Below are 20,665 nucleotides of genomic sequence, written 5' to 3' on the forward strand. Positions count from 1 at the left end.
GAACCCATTCTAGAGAACCCAAGCAGCGGCTTGGTCAGCCACATGACAGTCTATTCCCGCATTTTCAAGAGGTAAATAAGCAAGCCCAGTAGGTGTGCTCTTATAATAACGTCATTTCCAGGAGGCTCTGTCAGCGTATCACGTATTCAAACAGCTACTACACCCTACACCCTTCCAACGCGACAAACGATGTGCAGAAGATGCTTGTACTTGTGCGGCTCGCTCCGCATCCAGCAACTTGTGCTAGTGCAGATACGCGTCCATCTTCTCCGCCCGCTGCCCGACGTACGCCGCCAACAACGCCGTTATGGTCAATACCGCCGGCGTCGCCATCGTCTGCAGCGAGACCAACTTGATACAGTCTCCCATGGATATTCCTCCTGCTTTCCGACTTGGCTCATAGACCTTCCCGCCGTCCGGGACTGGGCGGCCATGGAAGCTTCGCAGGGCCGGCTCGGCAGTACCCGTCAAGCCGTGCTTGAGGCTCGCATCGGGCAGAGCGTCCGGCACGTCCGCCGAAGGAGCAGTGGCCTGTGGGATCTCCGCTACGAGCACGCGATACGTCGCGAAAATCACAGGCAGAGCGCAGTTCAGCAGCACGACCAGGCCGCCTATCCATACTTGTCCGGCACTCGAACGCGCTCGGGCCGGAGCATCTTCCCGCCTGCCCGCCCTATCAAACTTTGCGATCGCCGTAGCTCTCGCCTGAAAGCGTGCCCCTAGCAGCCCAAATAACGTGACAGACAGCACGTTGAACACCGCATAGAGGTCCTTGGCCCGCCGGTCCCCTATGCGCGAGACGAACGTCCGTTTCCCACCGGCGATGTCGGTGCCAATGTCGTGTATGTGCATGACGAAGATCCTCGCTTGCTCGTAGAAGTACAACGCGCCAAAAAGGAGCCAGAGCGACTTGTCCAGCGTGAAGCCTGAGGGAGTGGGCAAGTTCGACGTGAAGAGGTCGGACCACGCGACTGGGCGGCCTGTTGAGGCTGTGTAGTGGCCGACAAGGCCGAAAAGGACAGCGACGGGCGAGAGGAACAGCGCAGAGACGAGTTCGCCGAAGCCGTTGTAGTGCAGGCGCAGCGGAGGCCCGACGTACGAGTGCGAGAGGATCGTGCATATGATGCCGAGGTGGAGCGCCAAACCGCGGAAGGGTGTTCTTGCTCCATTTCCCAACGATGCGCCAGAGAGGGCGGGGTCCGCTGCACGCGAGAAGATGATGAGAGCTACGAGCGCAGCCTGCCAGACCGCACAGCAAGCGAGCGCCGTCCACGGTGGGAACGTTCCATCATGAATGATCCTCGTGGTATTTCCATAAAGCTTCGAATTTGCCTGTTTCGCAGCTTCCTCAAGATCCTCCCCTCCCGTCTCTCCTCCCGCCTCTCCTTTGGCCTTCTTAGCGAGCGCCTCGCGCAAGTTGACGTCCCGCCTGATACTCTCCTGTTGACCTGGCGTATCGAGGGCATAGTCGGACCACTCGTTCCCGTAGTTGATAGCGATGTTGGTCCCCCACGTTACCAACATGCACTGTAGAGTCGCCCATCCGTTCAAGCCGCTGAAGATGCTGTTGCTCGAAGATGTCGAGGAGGAGAAGATCTGCGAGGCGAGCACACAGCCGAGGAGGGTGGAGAGGGGCACTTCGCACGCGAGCGGTATTCTCCCGAGAGCGATCAAGGCTCGGATCGACCCGACAAAGTCAAGGTCTTGCGGATCGTGCATTGCGGAGGTTCCACTGCTCGATCGACCTCTGCTTGATTGGATATTAAGAGGCCTCGAGTATACTAAAGAGGGAGGAAAGAGTTAATGTTGCAAAAACACGGTTTGGCGATTTGTTCGCGTTGCGAAGTAGGCTACGTCATCGGCTTGTCTACGCGCCTGGTACTTGGAACGACGCGTCTGGGCACGCTATGACACCCGTCTTATGTGACGTCATGTAGCAATCTTCCGGGACTATACTGGAAACAGCCACATGGGGTCTTGCACAGTTGTTCGAGCACTTGGAGTTTCGCGCGCGCACAGTTCAGATAAACCCATGTTAATCACAATATAAACCTCCATCCTATGCTTGAATGGGCTTGAGTCGATTTGTTCGAGTAGCCAATCACAGTTGCTTGTGGCCATGTGCCGAAGTGAACCCGGAACATCACACCAACGCGTATCTGTCGCGCCTAGCACGCGTACTGTGGTAGCACAAGCTATCAGTCAGTGCGCTCACTACGCACCTTCGCGCGCAGCATAAGTTGCACCCAGACGTACGTCCGCGCGATGGTACAGGAGGAGCAGTGTGCGTCGCTCGGCTGCTTCGGAAAGCATTCCCAGGTGCTGTGGACCCAACACAGAGCCTGATTCCGTACCCAGCGCCAACATCATCTCCAATACCTAGATTATCACTACATCAGGGCTTAAAATGCTCTCAGTGTCCAAAGACAGTGACAGCTTCGCCTTGTGCGGAGAACACTATGTCAAGACATTTTCAGAATCACCGTACAGTACGAACCACAAGAGGCGGCCGTCACGTGCCTTTACAACATCTGTACGAAAATAGCAGCCCTATCTTAACGCATGTCTATTGCCAACGCTTCTTTGCAACTAGCGCGCAGTCATCGTATTTCGAGGTTACTCCTGATCCAAGCGGAAATGATGTGGTCAGTCATCCAGTCTTACGAGAAAACGTACGAAGGGCAGCTCTCTCTAGAGAGGCCGTGCTGCACGAGTTGATCGATGCAGAGTTAGCTAGCAGTCTGACAGCGCTAGAAGCTGGATTAGACAGTTGCCCGGGTGTGACCGTCGCGACAGAAGTTGACACTTGGCTGGATGCTACGCGATGGCGGCAGCTGTTCAAAGGCGTCCCACTCCTGAAAGCTGCCCGTCTTAGTCATATGCCCGCCCCCGCCTTAGAGCCCGATCTGTGCGTTCTTGCTGAGAGCGTTGACCGCCTGGTCGATCAGGCACATGCAGATGTTTGTGATGATAGGGTTGGCTTCTTTGATCAGTTTCGAATCAACAGCTTTATCAGCGACGACACAAGCTAAGCGAGCGAGAAGGCACTCATAGTAAATCTCCAGAAGGAGTCCTATAGAGCCTATAAATACACTTGGACGCGTCTCCTGTGCTTCGTGTGCCGAACCAGTCAGGACGAAGACCACGGTGGAATGGCTCGCTTACCTCACCAATACACTGCTGTACAGCTAACCTGTATTCATGAGGCAGCCAAACATGCAAGGAAGCTTTGTCAGAGACAGAGCAAGGACACGAGAGCGTTAGATAGAGCGGCACTGCTACTCTGTATATCCTTGCTCGATCATCCACTTCGCGGAAGTGTGTTTGAAAGCCCAGTAGTGGTCTTCCTCGCCGTCCTTGGTATTGACGAGAAGAATGCCGGAGCATTCCACGATGCTGCTGCCTACTCGCCAATCTTGTCTAAATTCGTCAAGCTATCGCAAATGCTTGTGATACGAAGAGCAGTTGCGGCAGCCGAAGCAGTGATCTAATTGGACTGGACTAGCACTGGACTGGATTTGGATGGACTGGATTTGGCTGGACTGGATCCGGAGTTTGAGAAATTTGGACTGGACTGGATCGAGAGGTCTGGAGGCTCCTGGAGCGCCAATGGACCATGCCTAATTAGGAAGTAACTTAACCTAATAAGGAAGAGTGAGTCACATCTTCGCCGTTCTTGCTTCAGGTACGCTTTACCCCAGAAGCGCGTTCTCAGAAGGAGTTCATCTAGTCCAATGACTACCTAATAGCATTCAATAATGAATCTGGCACGCCAGCGGGACCTACGACTGCTAATATGTTAAAAATGGTATGAACCCACTCAGCGGCGGCAGACATCCTAAAATGGCCGCATCAACAATTACTCAGTTCTTCGCTCGCTCTTCCTCTAAGACTTCCGAGTCTGATAATATTATTCTTGCCCCTGAATCTATTAACCCCCGTCGCGACCCAGAAGCTCGGATCCAGCCAGATGAGTTTAAGCTCCAGGGGGAGCAGTATATCCGCTGTGCGGTGCTAGCGAAGGGCCCTAAAGCAACAAAGAAGCGAACGTCGGTGATCTGGATACACGGTGAAGATCTACAGGCCAGAAAAAGATGGGAGACGTGTATGGTATTGCTACCTCTGTGAAAAACAGCGCCGTCAGCAAGAGCTTCCAGCAGTGTCGAATGGCAATTCTACAGCGCTCGACCACCTCGACTCGACACATAAGATCGATAAGGTTACCGGCGAAAGTAAATCCTTCCGAGGAGACTCGGTGGATACGAGCCAGCCGTCGATATCCGACTACCAGGACATGAAGTCAATCGTCTTCGCCCGCCGCTTAGATCGGTTTAAGGAGCTCCTCATCCGCTGGCTGGTCTGCTGCCATATCGCTTTCTTCCAGATTGAAAATGGCTACTTTCGGGATCTCCTCTTTTATCTATTCCCCCCTTTAGCGAACCTACTTCCAAAAGCCGCATCTACTATTCGTCAACGGGTGATTAGTGCATTCAAGGAGAGGAAGGAGAGATTAGGACACGACATGCATGACGCTCGGAGTTCTATTTCGTTATCGTTCGATCTTTGGACGTCGCCGAATCACCTCGCTGTGCTTGGAGTAGTGGCACATTTTATCGATAATACCGGAACACGTCGAACTGCCGTGTTAGCGCTACGTGAGGTAGAAGGGGAACATTCAGGAGAAAATATCCTGCTAGGCGGAAATTAGAGCTAACATACTCTAGCTTATTCAAAGCCAACAGACGCGCTGGAATTCATACTTTACTTCGATCGGTAGAGCTCTAAACGTGAAGGAGCGAATTCAGATCTTCTGTGATCAGTACGAGGCTGGCCAGGGCCAGAAAACCCTCTTTCAAGACCGCCTTTCTAAGCAACAGTGGGAGGAACTTGCGCACCTTCACGACCAGCTTGAGACGTTCTATGATGGAATCCTATCTACGGACAGTGATCGGAATGGTCCGGTATGGTATGGTATGGAGGTCAAACCATACCATACCAGCTGCTTATGTAATAACTGGTGTGGTCTTACCGGTAAGACCAGTAATACCGCCAAGACCGCCAAGAATGAGGTTGAAGTTGGAGAAGGAAGAAAGAGAATGTATATACTAGTAGGTATCAACCGTATCGTCGCCATTCTCACTATCCTCGCTATTGCTGTTATCTTCAATTTGGGGCCTTCCATACCAGGCCCGGAGACACTCACAAGCCTCTATAATATCTGCCTTCAGCCTACCACGGCGATCGACAATAGTAAGCTTCGCGCTACTAAAAAGACGTTCGCATTCATCCGACATAGGCGAGATCGCAAACATGTCTAGAGCGAAGCGAGCGAGATCTCTTTGGGAGTCGCAGCGAGATAGCCAGTACGCAATAGCATCATCGCAACCATACATGGGCAAATCGATATGCTTTAGCGTCGATATATCGATATGGATTTTGAGGCTGATTTCGATATCGATATCGAAACTCACCCGTTTTGATATATCGATATATCGATGAAAAAGCTTGGCAGCCCTTACTGTAACACGGGACGGCAGAGGCTGAGCGAGGAGGACGATTATGGTCCCAACATGTTTGCTTCTCTCGCTCGCGCCTTGGCCTCTGAACCTGCTCATAACCTGCGCTCCGCGCGTTAGGAGATGGACAAGAATTATTCTCACGACCTCCCCACCTAGTGTAGTAATACAAGAGCTTTCCCCCACTATTCTCTTGTAGTGTGAAGCAAATACTATTGCCTATAACTACCCCTCACACTTACAACCTAAAAATCTCTGCAGATACGTACTTTTATCCCTTAATATCTATCAACAAGCCGTTCTTTAACCTGATTAGTACTACTTGCCTATTACACCATGGAGTCCTTTTTATCATCAGATGTCGCACCATCTAGCTCTGCTAGCAACCCAATTAAGTTACCTAGTAACTTCTGGGATGTCATGGAACGACGTACCGTACCAAGCCAGAAACGTGGATCTCAAGGCACTCAAGAGTTTATATGCATGATGCATCCTCAATGGGGCCCTCAAACATCAAAATCTAATGCTTCATATCATTGTCGCACCCAGCACCCATTATCTCAGCAACAGCTACGTCAGCAGCGTTTGAACGACGCAGATACGTCATTATCTCGAGGCCTTTTACCTTCAACCGCGGCCCTACATCGTACGTTCGATAGGGAAGCCTACAAAGAAGCAGTAGTTGGATTACTTACCCGACGGCGCCTACCGTTTAGCAGTGTTGAGTGGCCAGAGATGCAAGCTCTACTTCTAGCCGCTAATCCTGAAAGTGGCCATTTTCTCATCAAGTCTCGACGCACTGTTATACGTCTTATGGCTGCTAATTACGTCATGTACCGAGATCAGCTTCAAGATACTCTTACCATGGCTCGCAGCCCGATTCACTTACAAACAGATATCTGGACGTCGCCCCATCGAAAGGGCATGCTTGCTATCTGCGGGCAATGGATCAATCACGAATATAAGCTTCAAAAAGCCTTGTTAGGCCTAGTTGAGTTACCAGGAGACCACTCAGGATCATCTCAAGCATCCTTAATCCATCGGGTTCTTAAACAATACGAGATCACGTCAAACCTTGGGTGATATACAGGCGACAACGCGACGTCAAACGACACTTGTCTGGAATCTCTGGCATCTCGATTACTTGAAGAGCATCAGGTTTGTTTTCTACATTTTCTAGGTATCTTGCTAACACTATATAGGTTAAGTACGACCCTAAAAGGCGCCGTATACGCTGTATAGCCCATATCATCAACCTATCCCTTCAAGCCTTCCTCCTCGCGTCTTCTAAAGAAGCTCTTATCGCCGCGTTGTCCGCAGCAGCTGAGGTCGATGGAGAGGAACTTTTTGATAGGTTTTCCCTTATCTTAAGTTCCAATAACTCGAAAGACGACGCTCGCGGCCGTAAAACTTGGCGAGCAACCGCGAAAGGCCGTGGATCGCGACAGGCGAGCGAGAATCCTCAACACCAGGATTTCGATGGGATAGGCCGATTACCTGCACTCGAAAAGCTTCACGACCTGGGTATCTGGATCCATCGCTCACCACAACGCGATAAGGACTGGCTTGAGGCTATTGGGATACAGATAGGGATTGATAATATATCGCGGTGGTCATCGTGGTATCTGTTTATCGATAAAACACTGCGGAAACAGAGTGAGATTAAGGTCTTTCCCGTTGATCACGAAGACGACCTAAATGGCATTAAGCTTACTGCTGAGGATTGGGATATCCTTAGCAAAGCTCACTCATTCTTGCAACCGTTTGCAGGTGCGACTCTATACGCAGAAGGGGATAAGTCATCAATTAGACAGAGCCTTGAGATTATGGATGTTCTCCTCTACCACTATGAACAAGAGAAGGTAAAGTAGACGTCTTATTAGGTATCTTTACTAATAAGTTATTAGGAAAGATACTCTACGCCTGGTCAAGAAGATCCTCAGATGCTCCACGCTATTAACATGGGATGGTATGTCCTTAGTAAGTACTACGGCCTCACAGACGAAGCACCTGTATACGCCGCAGCCCTTCTTCTCGATCCTTCAAAGCGGTCAGCCTATATCAAAAAGAACTGGACCCAAAGCTGGATAGCGCCAGCAATTGATAAAGCTTATACACTTTGGGTAGAGGATTATAAAACGGCTTTAATCCCTGGTTCCGAACCTGTTCAACAGCCCCAACATCGAGATCTCTCTGGGTTTGATCGTTTACGCCGCAACTTAGCTGTAACGGCAGCTAATTCGGATGAGGATGACTTTAGCGTGTTTATTGAGGCCACACCCATTGCGATTAGCTGTACAGCTTTAGAATGGTGGTGCCACGAGGATCAGAGACGCCGATATCCAAAGCTTAGCCAGATGGCTATCGATATACTCTCAATCCCTGCTGAATCTGCAGAGGCAGAAAGGGTGTTTTCAGGTGCAAGAAGGACTTGTAGATACGATCGACTCAGGCTATCGTGTGCCAATATCGAGAAAATCGAGTGTATTGGTAGTTGGCTTCATCAGGGATTAATTACGCCTTCATCCAGGTCCGGAAGGGGATTTCAACTTGAACCAGGCGAAAATGAGGCTATCCAGGGCTGGACAGATGAAGTGATTGATGAGATAACGTGGTTTGAGGACACTTAGCTAGCTAATTGATTTTTTATAGCTTATGTCATCGATAACGATCGATATCGACGTCGATATCGATATAAAAAACTTCGAATCGATATCGATATGAAATCTGCTATTTTATATCGATATCGATATGCCCATGTCTGCCACCACGTACAGCTAGTAGTTGATTGGCCATCTCTCGTACGTAGCTGAGCGTAGGGGCAAATCCTCGCGCGTCAAGCTTCCTGATAGACTGTATAATCGCCTCCTCTTCATGCCTCTGCAGCTTTGATGCATTGTGGTGAGTATTGTGATCAGAAGCTGGTTTGGCGCGTTGCCTTCGAAGGTGGTTTCGGCACGTTGTACAAGCAGCAGCACGTCGCGGCTTAATGACGCGTCGGATCTCATAGCCGGGATAGCAAGGATAATTCCTGTCCGGGGACGTGATTCAAGATTAGGTTGTTGTGGCATTGTGGAGATGGTAGAAAGTGGTGTGGTCTTGGCACAGTGCGCCATTTCAGTGGTGTGCGCCATTCAGCGGTGGGCACGTTACTATACCGCCATTTCTCTAAATCCAACTCTTAAACATCAGTGGTACATCGAGACCTGAACGGACAAAGTTAAGCGGCCATGGATTTTAACCGTGAAAGAGCTTGTTAAGAAGTTCTGGTTAGAAGAGTATCGGGTGATACTCTACTAAGCAGGCGTCTGTACAGCCCAGACTTTCAAAAACAAATCAAACAAACAAATTGATTGATAATTTTGATCATATTTTGGTCCGTGACAGCGGCGTACCGCAGAGAGGTCAGTATCAAACAATTTGTTTGTTTGATTTGTTTTAAATCTGCCATAACGCCAGCTGTTCCGGCTAAGAAAGAGAAGGCTTGCTGCTTTTAAAAAGCCATAAGCGGCTTAAGCTCCGCCATGAGGCATCAGCACCTGAAATACCCGTTATCGATCTCTTCGATCAGTTTCTTGAGAAGGACGTCATCCGGCTCGATGAACATGACTCGTTTGACGTTATCCAGTACTGGAATGATTGCTACTACTGCAACCTGATCAGCACGTATGCTCTCGACGTACTAGCTGTTCCACCAATGTCCGATGGTGAGAGGCTATTCAGCAGCGCAAAGATGCTGCTACCGACCGACGCTCGAGGCTCAAGATAGATATTATCGAACTGCGAGTGCCTTCGATCGTGGTATGAACCACCTACACGGAATACTTTCGACGACGAAGGCATCGGGAGACTAGAAGGTGAGCCTAACCCTCAGGAAACTGGGCAGCAGGGTGGGAGTGATGCTGATACCGAAATGGACAGCGCGGAACTTCGGATCGTGGACTAAGACGATCTTCTGGACGAGGACGATATTGATGGAACCAGTATGGACATTGTGGATGTCCATGACGCAGTATATAGTGTAGAATAAATGTGTATTCGGCCACTGGACTGGCCTTTTCCATTGAAAAGGATTAAGCAATTGTGAGGAACTGGATTTGCACTGGCCTGGGGAGTCCCAGAGCCCTTGCACCGGACTGGACTGGATCCGAACCCTGAATCCAGTCCAGTCCAGTCCAACAAGATCACTGCATCAAAGTAGCGGGGCCACTTTGTCATTTCAAGCCAGGAGGAGACCTCCGTCTTTGCGACTGGACTGCTGTACGTCTGCGCAATGACCTGTTGCTCGAGTTGGCCAGCATGAAGTTGCTCGTTGATGATGGCCCGAAGGAGATCTACCTTGCGCGTCTGAGGTTTGGCCATTAGGTTCTGCAACTTAGGCGGCACATGAACGACAAATAAAGAGCTTTGGTGGCATGCACAGTTGTCAACAATCAAGTAGATCGGCATACTTGATTCCTATCTAGGTATAATTCAATCCTGATTGGGAAAGTGCTAACCTATATAGGAATCAAATATGCCGATCTACTTGATTGTTGACAACTGTGGTAACCCGTAAACATGTGGACAGCAAATGGTGGTGTACTGGTCAAGGGAAGCCCGTGGGCGGGATACCCTGACACTTGCTTGTACCGTGGATTCAGGCCCCCGAAAGAGAAGAAGGACGTTCTTTCCAAGGACTAAGTCGCTACGGAAAAAAGGATACTGTAGTATCATGGAGCACGTTGCGCCCATAGTCGATTCTTCTAGCTCAAAAAACCAAGCAAACCTGTACATAGCTTAGCTATTAGAATGCAAGCTGCGGAGACTCGTACGAAAATTGAGGATGCATGTGGTGTGGCAACGTCGACAAGATACCGGTTCATCTGCCTAAAGGAGGACGCTTTGCCCAAAGTTTGCTCTATTCTTGGTCTGTTAAGATCACGTTGCAAAGTTTACTAGAGACTGAGCAAAGCTACGTTAGCTGCTTAGGTACGTTACTTGCTTGCAATTTACGTTGAAGCTATTTTCGTGTTTAGAATTAGGCGTTAACTCGTCCCGGGCGTTCAGCGGATAAGCTCGGTATCTAACACGTTATACATAAGACCTAATACTACTATAGCTCTTTGCTTACTGGTTTGATAGGCCTCGCACGATGTATAGTATTACACCAAACCAGAATAAGTTGTATTGCAATCCGCAAGGTCAAATTGCGCTATACCCGTATTGTTCAAAACACAAATCAACTCGCAATGCATTCTGTACTAGGGCTTTAAGAACCACTGGCGTACAAACTCCTGGCCCTTTGCCTAATCCCAGTTTCCAGGCTTCAGCTCCAAGCTTACACCATTCCGCATATCCTCCATAATCTTAAATGCATCCCATGGCTCATACCTATAACCCTTAGGGTAATTGGTCGAAACTATCCTCTTCCTCCATCTCACACCCGTCTCCATGCTCACGATGGCTTGTCTAGTTTTCGTAGGCGTAAGCCTCGGGTCGTGTTCCCAAATCCATTTAGGATGCTTGGGGGCAGCGCGCCGTGGGTCCAGCTTGACTTTATCCCAATCAGTGGACGGGAGGAGTTCGGCGTTGTATAATCCCATTTTTTTGCGCGCAAGCAGTTCGGATGAATCTCATGCGGACATGTGCACGGACAGACTCAGCGATATTCTCTTTTCCACGAGCTGCAAGCATGAAGCAAGCGAAACCGAATCTTCAATCCCTTGTGTAGCTCCATTACCGGATGACGGTAGAAACGAATGCGCACAGTCGCCGACCTGAATCACTCGTGCGGCAGATGCCCAGGGCTGTGGGTTGCGCCAGAAGGGGGGTTGACGATGGTATTAGGAGGCGTGATTCGCACCAGTTCTTTGAAGATGTTGCACCATTTCCAGGAAGATTATCAATGCCTTGAAGTATTTCCCTGGGCGTCGATGGTGTGATTCCAGTTCTCTTCTTCGCTACCAGTGACCTACAGGCATCAGAAGGAGTCGGAAAAGGAGAGGAAAGTATTACTCACATCGTGGTTCGGATCCAGACCATAACACTTCGCGCGAAAGTGTCAAAGCATAGGTAGAAGGCCTACAGGAGTTAGTACTGAAATGCAGTTATCTGTTCGGCTTTGTGACATACCCCAAGAATGTTCTGACAATCGGCTCGTTACCCGGCTGCATCTTGAAGAACTCTTTCACTTCAGGATTCTTATCCAAGTGCTTTCTTGGGAATCAGCACGCCACATAGCACGCCCCGAAGACTCCGCTCTCACCTGCCCGCCAACTAGCTTGGCTCTTCGGGGCCAACTCCGTCGGCCGCAATCACAACGTCTGCTTCGTACCGCGTGCCATCATCAGTAACACAGCCCCCCTTTCTAACGTCTTCAAAGTAGTCCACTACCTTCCGGTTGAACTCGATTTTGATACCAGTCCTTACAACGGCATCGAGGAACATCCTGTAAACCAGCGGGCGCATTTGAAACTCCCCAGGTGCAAGGTTAGGATCAAGTCCTGCGGCGCAGACGTTGGGAGACCTTTTGGGTGGGATCATAATCTCTCCGCTGTGTTTGTACGTTTCAATCCAGGCGTTGTAAAGGGGAGATGTCCGATACACTTTTGGATTTCGCAGTGCTTGAACCAGCGAGTTCCACTGAGCCCCATGAAATACATGTCACCTACAATTATTGATCAGGAGCATGTTCTAGTTACGACGCAGAGTTTTGTAACACGTACCAGCTACATTAATGTCGGCGTTTCGCTCAAGCACTCGGACCTCGTGGCCTTTGCGCTTGCATTCCAGCGCAGCAGAAAGTCCACCTAGACCAGTTCCAACGACGAGGACATCGATTCCGGTGGGTGGGTATGATCCTAGTGGCTTGAAACCCATGTGGGAGTCGCGATTCGTAAGTCCAGGCATGACAGATGTATCGGTTGCTGTAGCCCTACTGGTTCAGGGATACTGAAGATATCGAACTCAGGAAACACTGAAATCCACCGATTTTAAGCAAAACAATAATTTCATAGGTCTTGAGTAACAATTGGGGTTCCGAAGTCATGTCCGATGAAGATCTGTTGCCCAGCATCTTTTGATATTGGTGATACAACTCATCTTGGAACTTCAGTGGTACTTAGGTAACCGTTCCCACTCGCGGGCTTCAAGCGCATGGTTCCCCATAACTTCCGGAGCTGGCCAAGGCAACGACACGCGGCACGCTCGAAAAGAACCCCATACCACGGGTCAACGTCACCACCACGTCAGCCGTCTGCTACGCCTGTCAATCGGGCATAGCTTGGGCTCCGTGGTTGAAACCGAGTAGGAATGACCCAACCAACCAGCCAGGCTTTTCATATACTAGCTTCTCTCTCACACTTTTAACGCATGCAATGCTTACTTGGAAATACGTCATTCAAGCAACCATTACCTAGGTACGCTTTCACCAGCCGCCACCCGGGGGATCGTCCTACCACTACCATACTTCACCGCAGATGGTGTAACTTTTCCCATTTTCCTAGGATCATATCATCTAGTATTGTGATCGGCTTCGGGAAGAGCTTCGAGAACGCCATGCCTCTCGTGATGCATGGCCAAATCTTGGCGAGACATCAGAAGTCCCGGGGTCTACCTAGGTACTTTTCGATTCTTCACGCCCAACACGATGGAGATCCCCTAGGAAAGCTACAGCTGTTCCATTCGAGGCGTAATTCGCCTGCATATAGCTACATAGTAGCGAACTATGACATACGTTGGGGGAAATTGCTTCACGGCATTCTATTATTATCGCTGCGAAAACATGCCAATGGATCCCCCATAAAAAAGTAAACCGATCTTTCGAATTCTTTGAATTCGCCAAAAACCTTCAATATTAATATAGGAAAAGCCCTTTTTTTGCATTGCAACTCAATTAACTTCACTCTATTATTATTTGCTTAGGTATAAGTGTAAGCCTAGGACCACATCACATGACTGCTCTGCAGGCATGACTAATGCGTCCGTCTCCTTAAGAGCTCAGATCACGCACTTGTAAATATACACAACAATATACTCATACATAAGACCATATAATACTATCACCCCTTGCTTACAATAAGAGTGATAACAAGACGTGTGAGGAGAGCAAAAAGCTGAGATAATAGCTCTAAATCGATCTGTCGGAGTATTCGGAGACAAATAAGCTTTAGTTATAGAAGTCATGAAGTCGTCGGAAAGACCGGATAAAAGCTCTTTTACCCCTCTTTTGTCCCACTATACCACTAGGAATTAGTCTTAACCTCAACAGACTAAAAGTAATTAAGCTGCAATGCAATAAGAAGCCTTTTCTCATACTACTATCAACTTTGTTTTTGACATTACTGGCGATTTATTTCCATTTTTAATGGGAAATGATGACATCCAAGGTTCTACGAGATTATTTCTGCGATGAGTAATAGACTTTTTATGCTTGTCACGTGGTGAAATTTCTAAGACCAACTTATCATCTGTTTAGTACGCGTGGCATAGATGTAACAGAATGCTCTATTGCAAACGACAAAACACTAAGCTATGCGTACAACCTCAGCCTACTCATCGCGACCAAAACGCTCAGATAGGACCCAAAAATAGAAATGACTACTCTAGCTAATGCATCCCCTCTCGTCCATCTCCATCATGTCATTATGCTACTCGTCCAAGCATGAGCAGCCCCCAAAAAGCTTCAGGGCTGCCCCGGATGCGTTTTCTCAACATTCTCTTAACGACCTTCTTCATCATAAAGTTGGCATCTATCTCGATTTCCTCGCTGAGCTTTCCGTCGGCAACGCGCCACGTGCCGCTGATGTTGAGGACGCCAACGGGGGGTTTTGGGCGTTGACGGGGGTGTCAACGCCATCGGGGACGTTGGTCGGGGTGAGCTTGTAGGTTTGCTGCAACAGGTTAATAATGCAGTAAAGAAGAAGAAGAATGGAGAGAAAGGGTAGTCGTACCTGGCCCAGAGGCTTCTTGTCGGTGACGGTGTAGACAGCGCAAGTAGCTTTGTCGCCAGATTCGAAGGCAAGCTTAATGGGGCTGGACAGGGTCTTGATCATGAGGTCGTGGTTGTGGAGCAGCAAGACAGTAGCGGCATCGACACCGTTAAGGGGGGAGATCTGAGAAGTGGGATGTTGACTAATTACTTGTTGATTGAAGATTTGGTAGGTTAAAGAAACTGGCCGCCAGTAATAGGTTTTAAAAAGAAGATTGGTTGATAAGGCTTTGTAGATTTGATGAGAGAAGTAGAAGCTTGTTGGATGATGATGTTGCTTCACGGTGAAAGGCAGCAGAATATATACACCTCCTCGCTTCATCCTTCCTATCGGTTTTACTCGCGTATAAAGTCCCTACTTATTCTCCAAGACCCTAACCCGTTGTCCGAAACGTCAAGACGCAGTCAAGTGCATATCTTACACCACTACACGACGTGGGGTCTCTCGCCTATACCCCAGCGTTCATACGATTTTGCCGCGCATGGCTTGTACCAGGCCGACGATTATTCGTCCGCATAGTATCGAAATAGTAAAATACCGAAACACATCGCCTGTGTTTCCGAGCCCGATATAGGCAATGTCTGTGCGTTGGGCGCTGGGTTCAGGATGGTGAGGTAGGACGATTCTCGTTAACCGAAGAAGATCCAGACGGTTGAATCGTGGACTTGTGACGCGAATTTTCAGGGTCTGGCACGTTTGGCAAAGCTGAAATAGCTTTTTCTGGACGCTTTGGAAACAGCTTTGAGTCGCGTAATTCGAAACAGAGGTGTTTACCCACTGGCTTGTTTGCCTGCGATGCTGGGGGTGCGCTGCTCGCTTCCCTCAAACGAGTTGTTCGGTCGTCGTTGATCAGCTGTAAATTTTGGGAACCCCGTAATCTCCGGATTTTCCAAGCTCGGTCACTGTTTTCCCAAACGTAGTAATTGGGTGCTGGTCGCGAGCAGTATCGGAGTGTTTCGCTGGTGGGTCGGCAGAATCGACGGGCGCCGCGGGTTGGGGGGCCGTTGCTCTAGCGCAAATCTTAAGTCAGCACGCGTGGGTGTCGCGTCTATCCTCGACCAGTTCCCCCATCGTTCGTACCAAGAGCGGGTACGTGTTTGCCTTTTTCGCGTTTCACTTCTTCCTTTTTTCACGTTTCGCCGCTTGCTTGGAGTGCGGAGGTCTTTGCGTGACGTCAAGGTTCATCTACGTTCGATGGAACGCGGTGTAAACCTAGGCCCATGTGATGTCCCAAAGGGTCTGGTACGTGATGGAAACGATTGAGGACATCAGGGAAGCCCATAATATACCTATCAAAACTTCTAAGATGCATTCATCACTTTCAAATGAGAAAATGCATAACATTGCTAGCCCTGATTCGAACCGCCTGCGCAGACCCCCCTTTTCACCACAAATACAGTCACAATCCCATCCTTCTACTACCCTACAACCTCGACTCCACAAGCGAATCACCTCTTTTACCCTAAAGTCCACACCTTCACTCGGCTCAAGTGTCCCTCTTATTGATCCTTTTAACTTCCCCAACCGTGATATCGGCTCATCGTCATCCCTATCCCTCACATAGAACGCCCAGTCGGCTGTAGGATCAATCTCCGTCTGTGAGTACCCGTTGGTTAGGTTACTTGCATCGCTCGACACTAAGAATAAGCGTAGAAGAATGGCCAGCCTCCCACTCAAAGGGAAGCGTAAGCGATGGGGAGGCTGCATTTTACTCTCTCGTTCACTCAAGAAAGCCCGACTAAACAAGGCAAAGGATGAAGCAGAAGCTGCAGAACAGCTCAAAAAGGTTGAGATGAAGAAGCTTAGGGCTGCTAATACACATACAACAAGAAGATTGCCCAAGAGAAGCGTGAGAAACGAGAGAAAGATAAGGTGGTGAAGGAGAAGGAGAAGGCAGCAGAAGCGCGGCGTAAGGCATACGAAGAGAGAGAGACCGCCAAAAAGGTCTCCAAACTTCACAACAAAGCAAGCGCAAAGCTTCCAGACCAATGCCTAAGCAGCGGAAGCGCCAGAAGCAAGTGCTGCACCACCGCCACCTTCACACGTGACCCGTTTTGGCCGCAACACCAAGCTCTCAACGAAATTCAGATAGAAAAAATTATTCGCAAGGGTCTATTTAGTGAGACGCTAGCATGTTAGCTGTATATAACGTTGTGGTGTGGCTCTACAGCTTCAAGTTTGATGGGGTGGTGATGTTGGTGGTCGGTCGTTACGCGAAGTCGGTCGGCAGCGAACACCGATGTTACGCGTTTGAGCGATGTTCCGCCGAAATTCTTGTCATATCGGATAAGGAAATCGCATTGCAATCCGCAGTATTAAATCGTGCGATACCCGTGTTATTCGAAATACGCACCAATACACCAAGCATCATATACCTAGGACTGAACTGATCCTCTTAGGGTAGTTAGACGAAAACAGGGTTTGGAACCTGCGTCAATGCGAAAGACAACGAGCGGAACCCGCGCTACTATGCGATAGCAGTGGAATTCTAGGCAGTAGCTTGCAAGTAGATAGGTAGATAAGTAGGTAGGTAGGTAGGTAAGCAATAGATCATTGAGGTTTTCCCGCGGACAGCTGTCAAATCGTGCCATCGTAACCCGCCGTAGTTTGGGAGGAACATGGTGGCAAGTTCGCAAGTGGGTGTCCCAAACCCGTGACAGGTACTGCGGTGCAACAGAGGGTGCAGATAATTCCTTCTCGCTTGCGACGAACATAACATAGTTTAAAGCAATCGGCCATGTTGCTTTGAAATAGAGAATGCGCAATCAGCGATCAGTAACTCTCATCCTGGCAATCGGCATTACGTACAAGATGGTTAGCGATAGACGCTGGTGTTAACAAGATCCAATTTGTTGCCATATCTACGCTCCGACCACAACTATAATGAAGGCAAGAATGTTGCTTGTCAGTGAAGTTGGCTTACTGCGCATCCTGCTACCAGGAGCATGCGATATTGTGGGATTCACGCTAGACCCCAAAGCACGTAGATTGGGGGGGGGCGCCACCTAGACTACAACAGGAGGAAATCAGCACCTGATTCGCGTTGCATGAACGCGTTTTGGGGCAGGATGCACGATTACCTGACTGAGAAGAACCAGGAGTCGATACCACGGGGCATCTTATACTAGCTCCTCCAATCGGCATCCCAGGCAGGGGGGGAGCCGGAGCCACGAACGCGGTTGGTCGTTGGCTGCGGCTGCAACCATCGCGCGTGCGGGGACAGCTTAATCGATACTGTTTTGACTCAGCTCATCCATGGATATTGCTATGCAGATGCATTCCGTTTGGTTCTGTACGGCGTTCACAGCGTGTAATAGAGGCAGCCGAAAGCGGGGCCCCTATGCTAACGCCTCTCTCCACCCGCAAAGGATTCACCGGCATTCTTGGCAGCACGTCGCTAGCAAGCCCGATAGGCAAAGCTATTTCCGCAGTACAAATTATCCACGCATCGCCGCTCGAACGTTGCGTTGTAAGCCTCCTCGATCGCCCGCCTAGTCCACATGTTTCGACGTCACTCGGTCGCTTATGGAATCTGGCCTTCTCGTGGTGGTAGTGCCATGACATCCCGATACGTGCGGCCAGTTAGCTTTGTTGGTTTGCTGTCCCGCCCATCTCAAGGGCCTTGCGCAGCCTGCTCCGCTACAACCCCCACGGCGCCTGTGGAGTCGCCACTCCCCGTGTCACGCCTTCTACTGCCAGCTGCTTCTCCCACCTTAACATCGCACTTCCTACTTTTAGATCCCGCGGCCTTCCCTCACCTCACCATGCCGGCTGAACGACGAGCTTTTACTGCGACCAGACCTGTCAAGACTGAGCGTACTCACGGAGAGAATCAAGAGCGGTATGCTAATCCTGCTAGTAGACCTGGGTGCATTGTCTGATTCATGCAGTGCCTACATTGCGGCTTCGCGACGCAGTGACCGCAGCTTGGAGGCGCGCATAGAGTCTGCGCGTCGAGCTTCTGAAATTCACAAGAAGCGCACTGGACGCGCTCTTCGCGTCACTGAGCAGGATGTCATCAATGAAGAAATGTACGAGGAAGAGGATGATGATTTGCCAACGCAGTACCAGCGTCTTAATGCCCATCTGCACACGACGTCAGTCATGTTTTACAAGAAGCTTCACGACTACATCGCGACTCAGCATGGTGTGAGAAACATGTTCATGATGCAGTACAACAACCCTCAGTTTCAGCAATTTGGTGGTCAATTTTCGCCGAACACTGGTGCCATGCCGCAGGCGAACACCTGGCTGAACCCATCCATGCTTCCACCTCAGCAGTTCAACCAATCCTCTCCTCAGCAGGGTGTGCACCAGCAGTCGCAGCCGTTCAGCCCCAATGGCGCTCAGCAGCAGCAAGATTTCCGGCAGTCACCGTACCAAATTCCTCAGAGAACCAACTCACATCAACGCTCGCTCTCCACTCAGTTACCGTCTGCAACCGGAACCTTCGATTCATCCCCCCAGTCAGCACCCGGCGACATTACAACACCGCAGGATTCGTTTAGAAGGATGTCTTTGTCACCACATGCGCTTGAGCAGCAGTCGCAGTCGGGATTGTCCGCACAAACGCGCCCTGCATTCTCGCGATCGTCCACTTCACAGTCCTTTCATTCATCCATGTCGGCTCAGACGGCTTCACCAGCGACAGTTACGGGTACTGCAACGCCTCATCTGCACAACGAGAACGATAAGGCCACATCCTACCCTCATAGCCCGGCGGGCTATCCATTCAGTTCGCATATGTTGAGCTCCAACCCGCTGACTGTGTCGTTGCCACCTGAGTCACAGCAGCTGAACGGGTCAGCGCTTGATCCCAACGACCCGCACACCGCCATGTTCATGGCCGGCAGTGGGAACCTTGCCCAGCGGTTCGCTACGACGTACAATTACAACCCGAATTACTCGGGTAAGGCTGGACTGATGTCGATTGCGGACGACACACAGTGTGTCCAATAACCAAGTAACTTGGCTTGATTGGTTGACTTTGGTTGATTACGTAACAAGCAACCACGAGTAAACGTCTATCCAAACAACCACAAGTAAGGGTTTTCACATTACTCGAGTCAACTCGGAGTTGTTGACGACCTTACCGCATTAGGCATTTTTATAGAGGAGGGGGGGCGACTGGAGTTTTTGGGCATCGGGGTAGGAAGAATTATTAGCCTGGATGTTCTAATTGGCTGGAAATTGTCGCTCTTGAGATTTGCTGTCGAAAACTCCCCACGCCTGCAGCCTCTATGTACAGAAGCCAGACTCTAGGCTAAACATGCCTACCCACCCATTTTCTGCCCGTGGAGGATCCACGTGTTCCCTCTACCTAGGACTCCCTCTGAATCCCTTAGCTATAACCTAGAAAACATAGAGACCCCAAGTTCCGTTTCCACCAATACTGCTGCCACCTTCGAAAGGGAGCTACCGACATCTACTCAATGCCCTTTCCCTATTGACTGGGACAAAATTCGCTATGAAAGGAAGGTGTTGCCGTCGATTCGATATCGTCAGCCTCATAAGCGGGCCCTCAACTCTAAAACCCAGCCCTCGCCAATCTACAAACACGGTGCGCAGCTCACAACCAATGGAGAGAACAAGTTTTGGCTCTGCAAATACTGCCATTTTAGTGGCCAGCACGATTCTGCTCTGTACAGTAGTGAGAGTATTACTAGTATCATGTATCACCCAAAGAATCAACACAAACTTGAAGAATTCGGTTACAAAATGATGGCATCAAACGCGTTCGATATGGCCAAGGGAGCAACGAGCTCCATACCATACCTTGGAGGCCGGCGCTTGATGTTTAACGACTCTCGGTTCAAGCAAGAGTTTATTGACTGGGTTATTGATCTTGACTTCACCTTTCGACAAGCGACACATCAGAGCACTCGTTGAACGAAATCGGCTCGATTTAGGGACTGTAGCGGCAATTGAGTGTTAAAAGCACCTTCTTCGAACTGGTATGCTCCTGTAGATGAGTATAGATATCGAATCGGGAAATTCTATCGAGTAATGTCAATCAACCAAGCAAAGTAAAGGCTTTTCGTCAACCAACCAAGCAAGGTAAAGGATTCTCGTCAGCCAAGTCAAGTAAGAGGGTCGATTTTTGGTTTACTTGGTTGACGGACACACTGGTCCTATATGGTATCACGAAGCAACTCGGGTGTCATACTGGCGATAATG

At 49.6% G+C, this 20,665-nt stretch overlaps 4 protein-coding genes across 4 annotated transcripts; 1 reads left to right on the plus strand and 3 right to left on the minus strand.

Annotated features, from left to right (window-relative positions):
- Window positions 1-243: 243 nt before the first annotated feature.
- On the minus strand, window positions 244-1,719 carry ALTATR162_LOCUS9362 (uncharacterized protein; the record flags this gene model as incomplete). Its single annotated transcript, XM_043316995.1, has 1 exon — window positions 244-1,719. One exon carries the CDS (start codon window positions 1,717-1,719, stop codon window positions 244-246), a length of 1,476 nt encoding a protein of 491 aa, XP_043172930.1.
- A 10,055-nt stretch (window positions 1,720-11,774) lies between these two features.
- ALTATR162_LOCUS9363 (uncharacterized protein) lies at window positions 11,775-12,407 on the minus strand (the record flags this gene model as incomplete). Its single annotated transcript, XM_043316996.1, has 2 exons — window positions 11,775-12,001; window positions 12,224-12,407. 2 exons carry the CDS (start codon window positions 12,405-12,407, stop codon window positions 11,775-11,777), a joined length of 411 nt encoding a protein of 136 aa, XP_043172931.1.
- A 1,841-nt stretch (window positions 12,408-14,248) lies between these two features.
- Window positions 14,249-14,551, minus strand: ALTATR162_LOCUS9364 (uncharacterized protein; the record flags this gene model as incomplete). Its single annotated transcript, XM_043316997.1, has 2 exons — window positions 14,249-14,389; window positions 14,450-14,551. The coding sequence occupies 2 exons, from the start codon at window positions 14,549-14,551 to the stop codon at window positions 14,249-14,251; spliced, it is 243 nt and encodes an 80-aa protein (XP_043172932.1).
- Window positions 14,552-18,252: 3,701 nt separating this feature from the next.
- On the plus strand, window positions 18,253-19,447 carry ALTATR162_LOCUS9365 (uncharacterized protein; the record flags this gene model as incomplete). Its single annotated transcript, XM_043316998.1, has 2 exons — window positions 18,253-18,329; window positions 18,379-19,447. 2 exons carry the CDS (start codon window positions 18,253-18,255, stop codon window positions 19,445-19,447), a joined length of 1,146 nt encoding a protein of 381 aa, XP_043172933.1.
- Between the last annotated feature and the right edge of the window lie 1,218 nt (window positions 19,448-20,665).

Source organism: Alternaria atra (assembly GCF_907166805.1).
Source record: "Alternaria atra isolate CS162 genome assembly, contig: 29, whole genome shotgun sequence".
NCBI classification, from domain to species: domain Eukaryota; kingdom Fungi; phylum Ascomycota; class Dothideomycetes; order Pleosporales; family Pleosporaceae; genus Alternaria; species Alternaria atra.